At 36.0% G+C, this 15,054-nt stretch overlaps 1 protein-coding gene across 3 annotated transcripts; it reads left to right on the top strand.

Annotated features, from left to right (window-relative positions):
* Positions 1–1,179: 1,179 nt before the first annotated feature.
* On the top strand, positions 1,180–11,951 carry LOC136222958 (alanine--tRNA ligase, chloroplastic/mitochondrial). Of its 3 annotated transcripts, XM_066010656.1 has the most exons (13): positions 1,180–1,464; positions 3,340–3,447; positions 3,536–3,744; positions 6,018–6,196; positions 6,297–6,375; positions 6,777–6,911; positions 7,027–7,176; positions 7,344–7,454; positions 7,900–8,814; positions 9,024–9,296; positions 9,700–9,909; positions 10,724–10,881; positions 11,372–11,951. In XM_066010656.1, the coding sequence occupies exons 1-13, from the start codon at positions 1,323–1,325 to the stop codon at positions 11,706–11,708; spliced, it is 3,006 nt and encodes a 1,001-aa protein (XP_065866728.1). In that variant the 5' UTR covers positions 1,180–1,322; the 3' UTR covers positions 11,709–11,951. The 3 variants fall into 3 exon arrangements, with proteins under 3 accessions (XP_065866728.1, XP_065866730.1, XP_065866731.1); XM_066010658.1 differs by lacking the exons at positions 6,018–6,196; positions 6,297–6,375 and having other exon boundaries at positions 1,181–1,464; XM_066010659.1 differs by lacking the exons at positions 1,180–1,464; positions 3,340–3,447 and having other exon boundaries at positions 3,605–3,744; positions 6,018–6,218.
* The last annotated feature ends 3,103 nt before the right edge of the window (positions 11,952–15,054 follow it).

Here is a 15,054-nt window from a genome sequence, read left to right as displayed (position 1 = left end):
CCTTCACAAGAGAAGTTAAAGTGAGATCTACATCGATTCTCAAAGATTTTTAAATGAGTTTATAAAAAAAATGATTAGACTTCCATATCGTTTTTTATCGTGCAAGTATCGTATATTTGAGATAAGTATGAGTCTTTATGGTAATTGTTCTTATGATGCTATGTGCATGTGAAGGCTTGTCAAGGCTAAAAGACTTTTAATCTATAGGGGGGCTTCTAATAATATTAGATTGTTACCTTTTTAGTCGACATGGTTGTTTTAAATGTTAAGGGATTGACTCTTTGTGTTTGGGCCTAGATGTGAATTTCCAAATTAAGGATTAGTCGGACCCTTGTTTGCGGAATTTCTAAGTTGATATGGCAGGGTCCCTTCAGAGAGGTGGAATGAAAACCCTATTTTGGCTGCATAAGGGATGATCGTCCATTATAAATAGGGTTATTTAGACTCCAAGGTTTGCATCCCCTTTACTTTCAGTCACTGTTCTACTTTCATTTTATATACTTTCTTTCTATAACGACTATTGACTTAGACATTAGAGAGTCTCTTACCAACTTTAGACACCCAATTTTGACCGTTAAGGAATCAATCCAGCGAAATGAATTTTCTCCAAAAATATTAGGTATAAATTGTTTACCCAATAAAATATGAAAATATTTTCTTAAAAAAAATACGATAAAAATTTCTTACAGTATTATATTATTCATATTTTTTTTTGTAAAGACTGCAATTAAATAAATAAATATGTATGTTTATAGATTGAACTAGATCCGTTCGAACTTAAAAGTTAAATTCCAAATCCAATCCAAATAAATCCATCTTTTATATATATATAATAAATAATAGAAATATAAATTTATATTTAAAAAACTATAAATTTATGGATTTGACTATACTTACTTTATTTTTAATAAAATAAGCCTGATTTTGTATGTTTTCATCATTGGATCAATTTTACACTCTATTGTAAAAAAAACAAAATAAAATTTACTTCGTATAAAAATATAAATTTAATCACTTAAAAAAATATAAATTTAATAATTAATATTCATATAACGTGCGGGGCTGAGTCACCCATTCTATTCATTTTTAATAATTGTTTTGATTGGATATTATTTTTAAATAATCAATTGATCCGTGTAAATTTCCCAACTTTAAACTCGCTCTAGAAATAAGCGGATTTTGGTAGATTAGATGTAGGGGGAGGTGACAGGTAAATGTATGGGCGCCTCAAGAGTGAAGAAGTAGAAGCTTATCTTTCCATGTCATATAAATGCCCCCATTTCAAAACATTCTCAAAAGCTACCATTCTTTTCAAAGATTAAATGGGCGTCCTGCAACTAAGTCCACACACTCTATACAGCATCCATGGCGGGAAATCCCTCGACCCGTTTCTCCTTTCTTCTACATTTTCTCCCAGACCATTTTTCTCCCTTAAACCAAATACCGCCTCTCCCGCCTCCACTGGTATACTTCTGTTTCTCTCCTCCTTTTTATTATTATTATTATCATCTTTATTTCCTTTTCATGAATTCTTCTTTTTTTGCTCAAGTAATTCTAAATTTGCGTTTTTAGACGAAGTAATTGGCTCTTCATTCTAATATAATTGTTGGAAATATACATTAGTTAATTTATTAGCAGATAATGTTTCATTTAATTATTTGAATTTAGGAGAATTTATTCGGTTATTGCTTGCTTATGTTCAGGAGAAGTTCTGGAAGTCAGTTGTAACTGATGTTTGTAATTCTGTATAAATTTTCTGAAGTTCAATAGAAGTTTTGTGTTTGTTCCAAACTCTTTAGGGTTGGTTCCAAACTCCTAAATGTTAATTACTACAAAATTGGTATCAGAGCAAATTATCTTGAGGGATCTGTGAGAATGGAAGTGGAATCTTTTAATCAGGTTGTTGCACCAGTTTTTTTGATGGCCAGAAGTAGCAAGCTTAGATACTTTGAAGGGTCTCTATCATGGCAATGATAGAACAAGAAGAAAAGGAGATTCTACAACGGTGTTAAATAAAAGGTTTGGGCATATTCAAAAGAATTGTAGAATCAAGTCGGAAGAAAGTGTCAAGTTGACACATGTTGCCGAAGAAGAAGAAACATTGTTTTGAAATTGGTGAGATGTGCACCAATATGAAGCACATTGGTGAGAAGTGCACCAATATGAAGCATTTGGAGAGAAGTGCTTCAATTCTAGAATGGTGATGGGAAAGTACATCATCAAAACAAAAATATGAAGCATTTGGAGAGAAGTGCTTCAATTCTAGAATGGTGATGGGAAAGTACATCATCAAAACAAAAATATGAAGCATTTGAAGAGAAGTGCTCCAATTATAGAATGGTGATGGGAAAGTACATCATCAAAACCAACTTTGAAACAAGTTGAGCCTTTGTAAATACTAAGGCAAGGAGGAGTTTGTTGGAAATATACCTTAGTTAATTTATTAGCAGATAATGTTTCATTTAATTATTTGAATTTAGGAGAAGTTATTCAGTTATTGCTTGCTTATGTTCAGGAGAAGTTCTGGAAGTCAGTTGTAACTGATGTTTGTAATTCTGTATAAATTTTCTGAAGTTCAATAGAAGTTTTGTGTTTGTTCCAAACTCTTTAGGGTTGGTTCCAAACTCCTAAATATTAATTACTACAATAATATTGGTTGTTTCTTGCTCAAGTATCATTTATAAGGTTTTACATTATTTAGCAGAGAAGGTGTTTGTTGATTTATCTTTATTAGTATCATCGTAAATTGGGTCACAGGGAGAGAGCTCAGAAGTGAGTGAAGATGAACATACATGAACAATAGGAAATTCAAAATATATTGGTTTTGTAGGATAATAAATATGAAAACGTCTATTACTTTGAAATTATAACCTGTGTTACTAATTTCACTTTGTTACAGAACATCTTATGGTGTCATCAATAAATGCTATGTTCTGAAGTTCAATAGAAGTTTTGTGTTTGTTCCAAACTCTTTAGGGTTGGTTCCAAACTCCTAAATGTTAATTACTACAATAATATTGGTTGTTTCTTGCTCAAGTATCAGTTATAAGGTTTTACATTATTTAGCAGAGGTGTTTGTTGATTTATCTTTATTAGTATCATCGTAAATTGGGTCACAGGGAGAGAGCTCAGAAATGAGTGAAGATGAACATACATGAACAATAGGAAATTCAAAATATATTGGTTTTGTAGGATAATAAATATGAAAACGTCTATTACTTTGAAATTATAACCTGTGTTACTAATTTCACTTTGTTACAGAACATCTTATGGTGTCATCAATAAATGCTATGTTCTAAGGGTTGTAGTTTTTAATTTTTGATGTGGGGGATTTTGCAGGTTCTATTACAAGGTCTTTAGCTTTTTTTAATCCCGATATCTTCTCCAGTAGACTTTATCTTGTCAAAGGAGCTCCAGGCATGCAGTTCAGTGCAAGAAGTTCACCAGGTTGCACTAGTTAACTTGAGATGAGAACTTGTAAATTCTTCTCAAGATACCTTCTTCAAAGAATATAATATATTATATTTCTTTTCAGCGTCAGTAGAGTCTGTGACTGAAAATTCAATGGAAGATAAGTCTGAGGAAACTCCTGTAAGTGGGGACTCCTTGCGCCGCCGATTTCTTGAATTCTATGCTTCTCGAGGCCATAAGGTTATCCCAAGTGCTTCTCTTGTGCCAGATGATCCCACTGTTCTTTTGACAATTGCTGGAATGCTTCAATTCAAGCCGGTCTTCCTTGGAAAGGTAAATGACAAACATTTCAGGAATGTCACATGGGATCCTGTCATTTATTTTTTCCCAAAATCAAAATTCACATGATCATGAATGAAAAGTTGCCTAAGCAATTTTATTGAAGTAGCAATGCTGCATTGGGAGTGCGAGCCTTGGCGCAACGGTAAACGTTGTTGTCGTGTGACCAAGAGGTCAAGGGTTCGAGTCTTAGGAGCGGCCTCTTGCCAAATAATTGGCAGGGGAAGGCTTGCCCCAGTACACCCTTGTGGTGGGACCCCTCCCTGGACCCTCGCTCAGCGGGAACGCGTAGTGCGACCGGGCCACCTTTTTTTTTTAGCAATGCTGCATTGGAATCATACTATTATGCAATGAATGTTTACAAAGTGAAGATTGCTAAGTCTGTACAGGACCCCACCCAATCAACTAGTTGTAGCCCTATCAGGAATTTTCACATGCACCTTAATGAGCAAGTGGATTTGCTCATTCACTGTTAGATCTAGGCTTATTAAATCTAAGCCTCAGGATGCTTTGAATCTCCACCTTAGGATTCTAATAAGCCCGGATCTAATGGTGAATGAGCAAATTCTACATGCTCATTAAGGTGCATGTGATCAAGACTGGTAGCCCTATTATCAATATACTTGATCTGATGCATTTATGATTATAATGCATATGCAGCTCTTTCCTGGAATTTTGTTCCCTGCAAAGTTGAAATATATTATGCCATATGATAGGAAATGAATTCAGAAAAGTAAATAACAAGGAATAACTAAGAGATTAATTGAGAGAATGAGGAATGGTATTGTTGATCCGAGAATGAAACAGTAGAAAGAACAAGCCAGGAAGGAATCCTTCCCTCTGTCAAAAGACTGCGACAAGCAGATTTTCATATACAAAATTATCTCCCCTTCATCCCAAACAAACTACTCAATATAACAGAATTCTCATGACAGCTCATACCCCTAGGTGTAACAACCTTTCCTCTAAATACCCCTAGAGTAACTAACTTGTCAGCTAGGTGCTAGGTATCACCTGCCGCTGCTTCTTTCTACGGGTATACACCCTCAACTCCTTAGGCCCATTACCATTTTCATGACAATCCACTCCTTTTGTAACCCGTTCTCTATCACCATATTAGCATTAGTTCCTCTCTAACCTTGTAGCTTGTAGATTTTCTGCCTATTTCCTTACTATTGTGGTCTTGATTATGCATGATATATAAATCTCACCGGTTGCTTTTGCTAAACTGGAAAGAAAAGAATTAACAATGTGGAATTAAAAATGAACCATCAGCTCTGGGCACTTTTTTTTATACGAAACCCACCTTATATTTCCTAATATAGCTTGATATTCAAGTTAAAATCACCAATAAATTTATATTTTTCCTGTTTCTCTTCCATTTTTATGCACTACTAGTGGACTCAGTAATGCAGTCTCCTAGTTGTGGCAATCAAGTTGGATCTGGCAGGGGATGGGTTGTCTTTGATTGGATTCAGATTATACATTGGCTTTACTAATCCAATTTGGATCATTTGGGTTGTACAGGAAATTTCGGTTACTAATTTGGGGCTTGTTTTGTAATGTTAGAATTTTTAGTTTTTTCTACTATATCTTTTGTAACGTTGCAAATATATGTTCTTTTCAGTTGATTTGAAACTTAATTTCAGTTTTATAGTATGTCTTTTTCCTTTAGATTTTAGGTAGTTTTGGTTTGAGTTGCAGGCAAGGTAAAGTATCGTCTTCCTTTTGCAGCTTCCTTTAAGAATTAGGTAAGCCCCCTTAGCTAAATTCAAAGATGGTTTCCACATGATTGTTAGAAGATGTTGCAATATTTTTTGGTGCACTGAAGCAACTATATCAGTTTTTCCCATTTCTGCTTTTATTAGCTTGGGAAAAGGAAACTTGAGCCATCCTGTTTCCATTTGATCGAAGATGGCTTATGTCCATTGCATATAGCATCCTTTAACTGCTAGAAGAGCATGTTCAAGACTTCTTTTCGTTTACCCAACTACTAGTACATAGTATTTTATTATTGAAGAATAGTATGCTAAAGTGGAAGTAGCCCAAGGGAAGAAGGAAGCCATCTTCTTCTTTTAGAAGCATAGTCCTTTTGGTCATAGCTGCAGGTCGTTAAAATATCTGTACTTTTTTTCTGTAGACCTTCTTTTCATTTACTTCTCTAATTACCATGTGCAAATTAAATTGGACAAATTTCAATTGATCTCTTAATGCTCTAATGAATGAGAATTTTGAGTTTTCTTATGGTAGTAATGCTTCTCATTTAGGCTCCCAAACAAGTACCTCGAGCTGCAACCGCTCAAAGATGTATTCGTACAAATGATGTAGAGAATGTTGGCCGAACATCTCGTCATCAAACATTTTTTGAGATGCTTGGGAACTTCAGTTTTGGAGATTACTTCAAGAAAGAAGCAATTAAATGGGCTTGGGAGCTTTCAACCAAAGAGTATGCTCGTATATAACATTATGTATGGTCATGGATTCTTGTTATTCTCTTTCAAAATCAACAGAGAATTTATTTACCTCTAATTTAACTCTCCCTACAGATTTGGGCTACCAGCTGACAGATTATGGGTTAGTGTATTTGAAGATGATGATGAAGCTTTTCAAATATGGCATGACGAGGCAAGCTAGAAAAGATTTCATAAATTGCCGTAGATTTAAGTTTATTGTTTGTTTAATTCCTAGTTGGCTCATCTATGTCAGTTTTACCTCTTCTTTTAAACTTTATTTCATATTCGTATTATAAGCAACATCTGTTTTCTAGCTAATGAGGTCTGCTTAGCTTAGTTTTTCTTTTTAGTCTTTTTTTTTAAGGTTTTAAGGAACCTTAATTGTTGGCATAATTTTCAGGATGTTGTTTTCCTATTCTTTAGTTATAGAGGCATCCCTATTTCTTTTGGTGCATTTCTACTTATCTTTAACTCTAGTGTAGAATCACCATTTGAAACTTGCTTCTTCCTTTGTGTACCATATTAGTTATTGCATCCAGCTTTTGTAAATGGTTTTAGTAATACATGTATCAGGTGGGTGTTCCTGCTGAGCATATAAAGAGGATGGGTGAAGAAGACAACTTTTGGACCAGTGGGATTACTGGTCCTTGTGGTCCATGCTCGGAACTCTACTATGATTTTCATCCTGAAAGGGGATATTTAGATGTGGTATGCGTTCCTTAAGTTTGGATGCTTTTAGCTTGGGTTGCACAAGTGTTGCCCATAATTTCTTCTGCTGATATTTTTTTATTTTACTTGCACTTTCTAAATTGTTAATTTACAGGATCTTGGAGATGATACTAGGTTTATAGAGTTCTACAATCTGGTGTTCATGCAGTACAACAAATTGGATGATGGGTCACTTGAGCCCTTAAAACAAAAAAACATAGATACTGGTCTTGGTCTAGAACGATTGGCTCGCATCCTTCAAAAGGTCTATATGCCTTCCTTGTAAGAATTTGGTGAATATTATTTTAATTTTTATGTCAAAGTGGGCACGAAATTCACAATGGAGGTATATTTTCAGGTGGAGAATTTACTTATTTGCTTCACCCATTTGCTTTAAACTTATTTGTCTCTGAGTCATGCTTTTCCTTGCAGGTTCCAAACAATTACGAGACTGACTTGATTTATCCCATTATTGAGAAGGCTTCAGAATTGGCAAATGTATCATATGCTCTTGCTGATGATCATATAAAAATGCATCTTAAGGTATGCTGTTACTCAAATTACCTGCAATCTATTTAGAAGCACTATACCCTTATTTAGAGAACGGTTGAATTTCAGGATGTCTAGTGAAGTCAGTTTTGATCAGTCACTTGACTTCGATCTTGTGTCTGTAATGTCAATAATTCCAATATTTTTGTGGACATTTAACCAAATTTGTATTTGTTTTATTTATAAGTGAGAAAATGGGTTATTTTAGAAAGATCTATAGTTGGTTGTCATTTGAAAAATCTTTTCGATTCTCCAAATCTGATAGTATTGCATTTAATTGGAACAAAAATATGATTTGGAAAATTTGGAGATAAAATTTGAAATCTAGTGGCTAAAGTGAATGGTGACAAGTTCAGTAGCCCTGGGTGTAACTGATCTGATAAGATTTGCTTTTCTTCCATTGTAGCTTTTGTGAACCTGAAGTTTTGTACCTTTTTAGATTATAGGAGATCATATGCGTGCAGTTGTATTTCTCATATCAGATGGAGTAATGCCATCAAATATTGGCAGAGGCTATGTGGTCCGTCGTCTTATTAGACGGGCTGTTCGTACTGGCAGGTTGCTCGGTATAAAGGGGGATGGTAAAGGTAATCTCGATGGAGCATTCTTACCAACCATTGCAGAGAAAGCAATAGAATTGAGCACCCATATTGATTCAGATTTAAAGGCTAGATCATCCCGCATTCTTGAGGAGTTGCAGAGGGAAGAACTGCGCTTTGTGCAGACGCTGGAGAGAGGAGAAAAGTTGCTTGATGAAATGCTTGCAGATGCATTATCAAGTGGTCACAAAAGTGATAGTTTACCTTGTTTATCTGGGAAAGATGTATTCCTTTTGTATGATACATATGGATTTCCAGTTGAGATAACTGCAGAAGTTGCTGAAGAGCGTGGAGTCAACCTGGACATGGTTGGTTTTAATATTGAGATGGAAAAGCAAAGGCGCCAATCGCAGGCCGCTCATAATGTTATTAAATTAGCAGTTGAAGATGGAGATCTTTCTAAAAACATTTCTGACACTGAATTTCTGGGATATGACACCCTTTCATCGAGATCAGTCATTGAAAGTCTTTTGGTTAATGGAAAGCCAGTGATACAGGTTGATGAAGGAAGTGAAGTAGAAGTTTTGCTGAACAAGACACCATTTTATGCTGAATCTGGTGGGCAAATTGGGGATCATGGTCTTCTATACATTACTGGAGGTGAGCACAAACCTAGAGCTGTTGTGGAAATAAAAGACGTTCAAAAATCTCTTGGCAGCATATTTATTCACAAGGGCATAATCAAGGAGGGAGCTCTAGAGGTTGGTCAAGAAGTAGAAGCTGCTGTAGATCCAAAACTCAGACAGCAGGCTAAGGTATGGACTTAACTAAATTGGAGTCATTTTTTTCTCTAGCCTATGATTAATTTTAGAGGAGGACGCTTGATATCCTTTTGAGTAAAGTATCTTAGCAAAAATTGTCCATGATTCAAATTGATCCAATTTGGACAAATCAATTACAAACATTTTGTCTTTTATTCAACCGGACTACTGAGTTGTTTATTTGTTTTTTTAATGTTGTGAAGGTTCACCATACTGCGACTCATTTGCTGCAATCTGCCCTCAAGAAAGTTATTGGCCAAGAAACATCACAAGCCGGCTCTCTAGTAGCTTTTGATCGTCTCAGGTTTGATTTCAACTTTCATCGACCACTTCTTGATACTGAGCTCGAGGAAATTGAAGGATTAATCAATGCATGGATTGGGGATGCAACTGTTCTTCAAACTAAAGTATTGCCTCTTGCTGATGCCAAAAATGCTGGGGCTATTGCCATGTTTGGAGAAAAGTATGGAGAGCAGGTACTAGTTTCTTTTATTTCAGAATAATGAAACGCATAGAACCTTTGTAGCTGACTCTATCCAATAATAAGCTATTTTCATATGCAAAAGATAGAAGTCATTAGATCAAAAATATTTTCTATAGATGCACATCATATTAGTACCCACACAGCCACTCACGATTGTTAGTAATATCACACTTCATAATATAGTACCAAGCAATTAAGATCCACATGTCAATCATGATTTAATGGTGCCAGGACAATATATATATATATATATATATATATCGTAGCCATGCAATCCACTAATATCTATGTGCATTTAATGAGCGTTATAGCAATTTAGAAGTTCTTAAATTCCTATGTGCAATAGAAAACAAATTGAATAGCTTTCTTATTTTGTATGTTACAATGTGTTGTAGGTACGAGTTGTAGAGGTTCCAGGTGTATCAATGGAACTTTGTGGTGGAACCCATGTCAGCAACACTTCTGAAATACGTGCTTTCAAAATAATCTCTGAGCAAGGAATTGCATCAGGAATCAGGCGTATAGAAGCCGTTGCTGGTGAAGCTTTTATTGAATACATGAATGCAAGAGATTCCCAAATGAAACATTTGTGCTCCACTCTCAAGGTATGGTGCCTTTCACATCTCTTACTAGATCTGAAAAATTTCACTGTTGGACAAGTTTTTGATTCTAATTAATAATAATAAAAAAAAAACTGTTTTTGAATGAATAAGTGTCCACCTAGGAGCATTTTGCATGTGTAGGAGCAATGAGCAAGGGGGTTTATGCCTTGTTGTACATGCATGAGTATTATTGTGACCACCGAGATGCTTCTACTCTCTAGCTTTTTCTCCTTGCTTAATTTAGTTTTGCTATTTCCATATGTTGGCATGATACAGCTGTTTTTGTTCCCTTGATTAAAAGTCTCCATCTTTAGAAACTCCATTACAAAGGAAAATATGAACTTGAAATTGGTTAGGAATCCAAGTTTTCAAAAACATTGTTCTCATGTAGTTTTTCCATAAAAAAAAAATTCCCTCTTCCTGACACTTTTTCCACTATAAGGTCAAACATGAATATGCATGCTTTATTTTGAAATATTTTGTTCAAGCCAACTTCAGGTGTTCAACCAAAAGGCAATATATGTAAAAGTACTTTTCTCAAACTAAGACAATAATCCTTCATATTTGTTTCACTTACTGTTAAGTTAACAATTTCAGTTGTTCAACCAAGAGACATTACATATCCAAAACAAGTAACAAGGACTTTCTCAAACTAAGGAAAACAGAATTCATACCTATTTTACTTCTTTCGATAAGAATAATATGGTGGTTCTTTCACGCTTTGAATCACAAAGACCAACTTGTGCTTAAACATACTCTTACTATGCCCACCCCAGCTAAAATGAGTTTTTGTGTCCTATTAATTCTTCCTGTAAAGGTGAAAGCTGAAGAAGTGACAACCAGGGTCAAAAATCTCATGGAGGAGTTACGCTTTGCGAGAAATGAAGCTTCAGCTTTACGTGCAAAAGCAGCAATATATAAAGCATCAATTATTGCGAGCAAGGCATTGTCAGTGGGAACTTCAAAATCAATTAGGTAACTGGTCGACTTCTAGAGTACATATGCAACTTTTCTCTGGCTAAACTCTTCAAATAATTGTTTGCTAAGTTTCCATATAACTGCATTCCATCTCTATTTGATGAGTTAAGTAGAGTATTCTTAACAATTTTACTATGTGTGTGAAGAGTCGTACTACTAGAAGTAAACAGATATCTATGGGTAAAAGGGGTTCAATTGAAATGAAGCATTTAAACTGAAATATTGTTTATAGAAATAAATAAGTAGAGTACGAGTTCCCAAGAAATGAGATTTCATAGTGAGTAAAACTTGCATCATATATACGCTGTAGTCTGTTAGCTGTGCAGGCCTGAGAATAAAGATTTAAAGATTATACTACTTTTTGCCTGCTTAATTTCTTCTGAAAGTTTCAACACCATATTATAGTTTCAGAATTACTTTTGCCATCAAGTGGAAAAAAGTAAATGATCAGAATTATTTTGACATATTACTGAAACTTCAATGGCAGGGTGCTAGTTGAATGCATGGATGATGTTGATGGTGATTCACTTAAGAATGCAGCTGAATATCTGATTGATGCACTGGAAGATCCAGCAGCTGTAGTGTTGGGTTCCTGTCCCGATGAAGGGAAGGTGAGTTTAGTTGCTGCGTTCAGTCCGGGGGTTGTCAATTTAGGTGTTCAGGCAGGAAAGTTTATAGGGCCTATAGCAAAGTTGTGTGGTGGAGGAGGTGGTGGCAGACCTAATTTTGCGCAAGCAGGTGGGAGGAAACCCGAGAATTTATCAATTGCCCTGGAAAAAGCTCAAGTAGATCTTCTATCAGTTTTAACTGAAAAGGCAAGCTGAAAAGTTCTCTCATCAATGCCTGGTGAGGTTGAATTATACATATCTTTGCTTCTAAAAGTGATACTCGTGGATTGGCATGCTTCCGTTGTTTTGATACGAATATATAAAAAAAAATCTATATAGTAATTGAATATAGTTTGAGCATATCAATTCTTAGTTCAAACAAATCACATTATTTAGTGTCTTGTTTTTCATCAGAACCAAACGTTTTGAAGAAAGTAGATATAATTTGTTTTTCACACATATTTTCAATACAACATACACTGCCATAGCATAACATTTGAAAACCAATTTGTTGAAGCTTAAGCAAGCCTCTATTGAGTACATCTCATAGCTTGGGAATTATTTCAGCTTTCGCGGTTTGCTGAACTTTATTCTAAACTTTTCAATAAAGTTATTAAACTTTCATCTTTTATTTCAATAAACTCACTATGACCATTTCAGACATAAAAAACCCGGAACAGTCCACATTGGAAATGACCGATTTTTACGTGTGACATGGCTTGTACGTGACTGTTCGGGGTATTTTTTCTATTTGAATTAGTTCTAAATTTGAGTAACCATCAGCGCAATTTACCCAGCAAACTATCTGTCAGGATTAGAATTTCTGACTGTAGAGATTAGAGAAGAAATAGGGTTTAAGGAAGCAGAAGAATAGAAAATAAGGTAGAACAGAGAATTAGGGAAGAAGAGAGAAAGAAGGAAGGAAGATAAACTTCATTGATAATTTTCTGATAATCCCGTACATAACAAAAGGATGACTCTATATAGGAATAACCAGTGCTGATGTGGCAGCAGTTACAAATCCCTACAGCTGGAATAGTACAGCTTTTACAGCTGTAAAACCATCCTAAGATAACAACTATTTGAGCAATCAAACACTAATTAACAAGATAATTAACCACCTAAATAATACCTAAAGTACTCCCCTTAATTACTCTAATAATCGTGACAATACCCCCTCCTTAAGAACATTCTTGTCCCCAAGAATGTAGAAAGTTTGGAGACCAGTCCTTCCAAGTGACGTCGAGGATTTGACACACCAACAAAGGCAGGATTTCCATAACAACCATGATGATTTGAACCACTAAATCTTCTTCCCATAGGAAAGCCATATAATGATCTCTGAGATGAGAAAGAGCCCAAAACAAGTAGTATGAAACCCAAGCAAAGGAACGTGTTTGTCTCCATTGGTCGTTATGCATCTCTTGCACGTTTTACTACAGCAGTGACTTGAAGAGCCAGACTTCCCTGCCAAAATCTTTGCCCCTTGACAACAGACGCTAGCAGCAATACGAGGAAGATCATCTTCTTGACTCAGAATTGGCATGTCACTGCAACATGAATTTGCTGAAGATAGAAATCCAGCTGCATGTTTAAAAAGTCTAGCTTCTTGCACCTGTTTTAACATTTGTTCCTTGATAGCAAGCTTTCCCCTTTCCTCTTGGCTTACACTTATACCACTATCTTCTTGTCTCCGAACTTCTGCAACCCACGTAATAAATTCTCCAAAATCTGATGGGAGAGATGTAAAAACAACATAGAACAAGTTGGAGATGTCTTTCACGTCTTCTAACTTTAAGAGAAGAGTACCCTCATCCACTAAATATTTTGCAACACTAGCCCAACTCTCATGTCCGCAGCTCATGGTATTAAGCAGCCCCGGCTCAACGTGTGGTCTTGATATAAGCATAAATCCTCTGTGTTGCATAGTTGCCTCATCAACTTTATGCATAGCTTGCCAAAAAAGTTGTACAAGAACCCAATGTGGAGGGTACTTGAACCATGCAACATTCAAAGTCAATGTCACGTCTCTTCCAGCATGGTAACCACTAATAGGTGAAAAATGACTTAATCCTGTTTGTTTTAATGTCCCTCCGTGATAAAATGACAACAAATGACAGTCATCAGATGTAGAACATTTAAGGACTTGTTGACAGAATTCATCAATAGTGCTCTGATCTGTTGGGAATGCTCCAGCACAGTGAGTTAAACAAACAAGCTTCCCAATGGTGATACCTAAGTAAGTCGTATCCATTGAAGAACCATTAAGTGCAACGAGCAAGGCAACGACATAATCAAGACTCCATATGTATTGGAGATACAGCGGATCAGCAAAAGGTTCCCGAAGAGCATTTCCAACACTCCTCATTGTCATGTCAAAAACCCAACAAGGAAGCATTGCACCATTCCATCGTCTACGCAGCTCAACTTTTAGGACTGCACAACCTCCACTACCTTCATCATAATCAACGCCCAAAAGGGTATATGCAAGCACACCACCACTAATCACTTGATTCTCAAAGTGCATGGCCAACTCTCTACATTTTTTAGAAAGCTCAGCTCCTAAGCTTGCATTTATGATCTTGGAAGTCAAACCAACAAAATAAGGGTCTTTATCCCCTATCTCCATTAGTGCTTGATGTATTTCCCTGTGAACTTCAGTAAAGATATAGTGTTGAAGTATGAACCATGGAATCACTAAGATGCTAACGGCTCCTGAGACCTCATCCATTAGCTTCACCAATGGAATTGCTCCCCCCTTTAAGCCATTCTTGTCCCCAAGAATGTAACAGTTAACTGGGATGTCACATAATCCAGACTTGGAATGTAAAATTGATTGTGCATAGATGCATGAAGAATCCATATGTGAACTCTTCAGAGATGGGTCCAAGTTGGTCTTCCTTTTGATGTCCTTAGGATCCCTTGTATTGATAGACCCAGTAAGAGGTGGATGGTTAGGGTCCCTTCGTTGCAACTGCTGCATTTGTAGCTGTTGTTGCGGCTCTCTTGTCTTAATTTGTTGGGGCTGAAACTCATACCTCCCAATCACAATAGCACCCTTTACATGGGATGGAATAGCTTGATTTCTTTTGCGATACTTCTCTGTTGGAAGACGTCGATTTTTTTCATGAATAACACCATTTATTGCTGAATTCATGCCAGAAACAGTTGAGGAATATGTAGTCATTGGATTTCTAAGGATTTGGTTAGGTTTCAGACTGTTTGGGGTGTTTTGGGTCCAAGGTGAAGTGATGATTGGTGATATGAAACTGGGGTGAGGTTCTAGGTTGTTTGGGGTCTTTTCGGTTGAGGTTTTGTGGTAGGAATGGTTAGTTTGGGGCCATTGCTTTGGAACCAGGGGAGATATGAATGTAGGATTGGGCTTAGGAGCCTCAATCACATCCTTGAGATGAATGTTCTGAAACGTAGCAGGCTTATAGAAATCTATGGTTTGATATAATCTTGATTCACGGTTCTTAGGTTTCCACTGGTTAATGAAATAAGAGTCAGTAAGATTGTCAAACTGACCTTGATTTGCATCTATAGTAGTGTGCTCCACCAT

This window comes from Euphorbia lathyris, chromosome 3, assembly GCF_963576675.1.
Source record: "Euphorbia lathyris chromosome 3, ddEupLath1.1, whole genome shotgun sequence".
Classification (NCBI taxonomy): Eukaryota; Viridiplantae; Streptophyta; class Magnoliopsida; order Malpighiales; family Euphorbiaceae; genus Euphorbia; species Euphorbia lathyris.
This window is presented reverse-complemented; position numbering and strand designations above follow the sequence as displayed.

What these genes read in the sequence shown, in the direction of transcription:
- LOC136222958 (XM_066010656.1), top strand. Translation starts at nt 1,323, where the DNA reads ATGGGCGTCCTGCAACTAAGTCCACACACTCTATACAGCATCCATGGC. An exon ending in TGGCTCGCATCCTTCAAAAG is followed by an intron (nt 7,177 to 7,343) that starts GTCTATATGCCT and finishes TTTTCCTTGCAG; the next exon opens with GTTCCAAACAATTACGAGAC. An exon ending in ATATAAAAATGCATCTTAAG is followed by an intron (nt 7,455 to 7,899) that starts GTATGCTGTTAC and finishes GTACCTTTTTAG; the next exon opens with ATTATAGGAGATCATATGCG.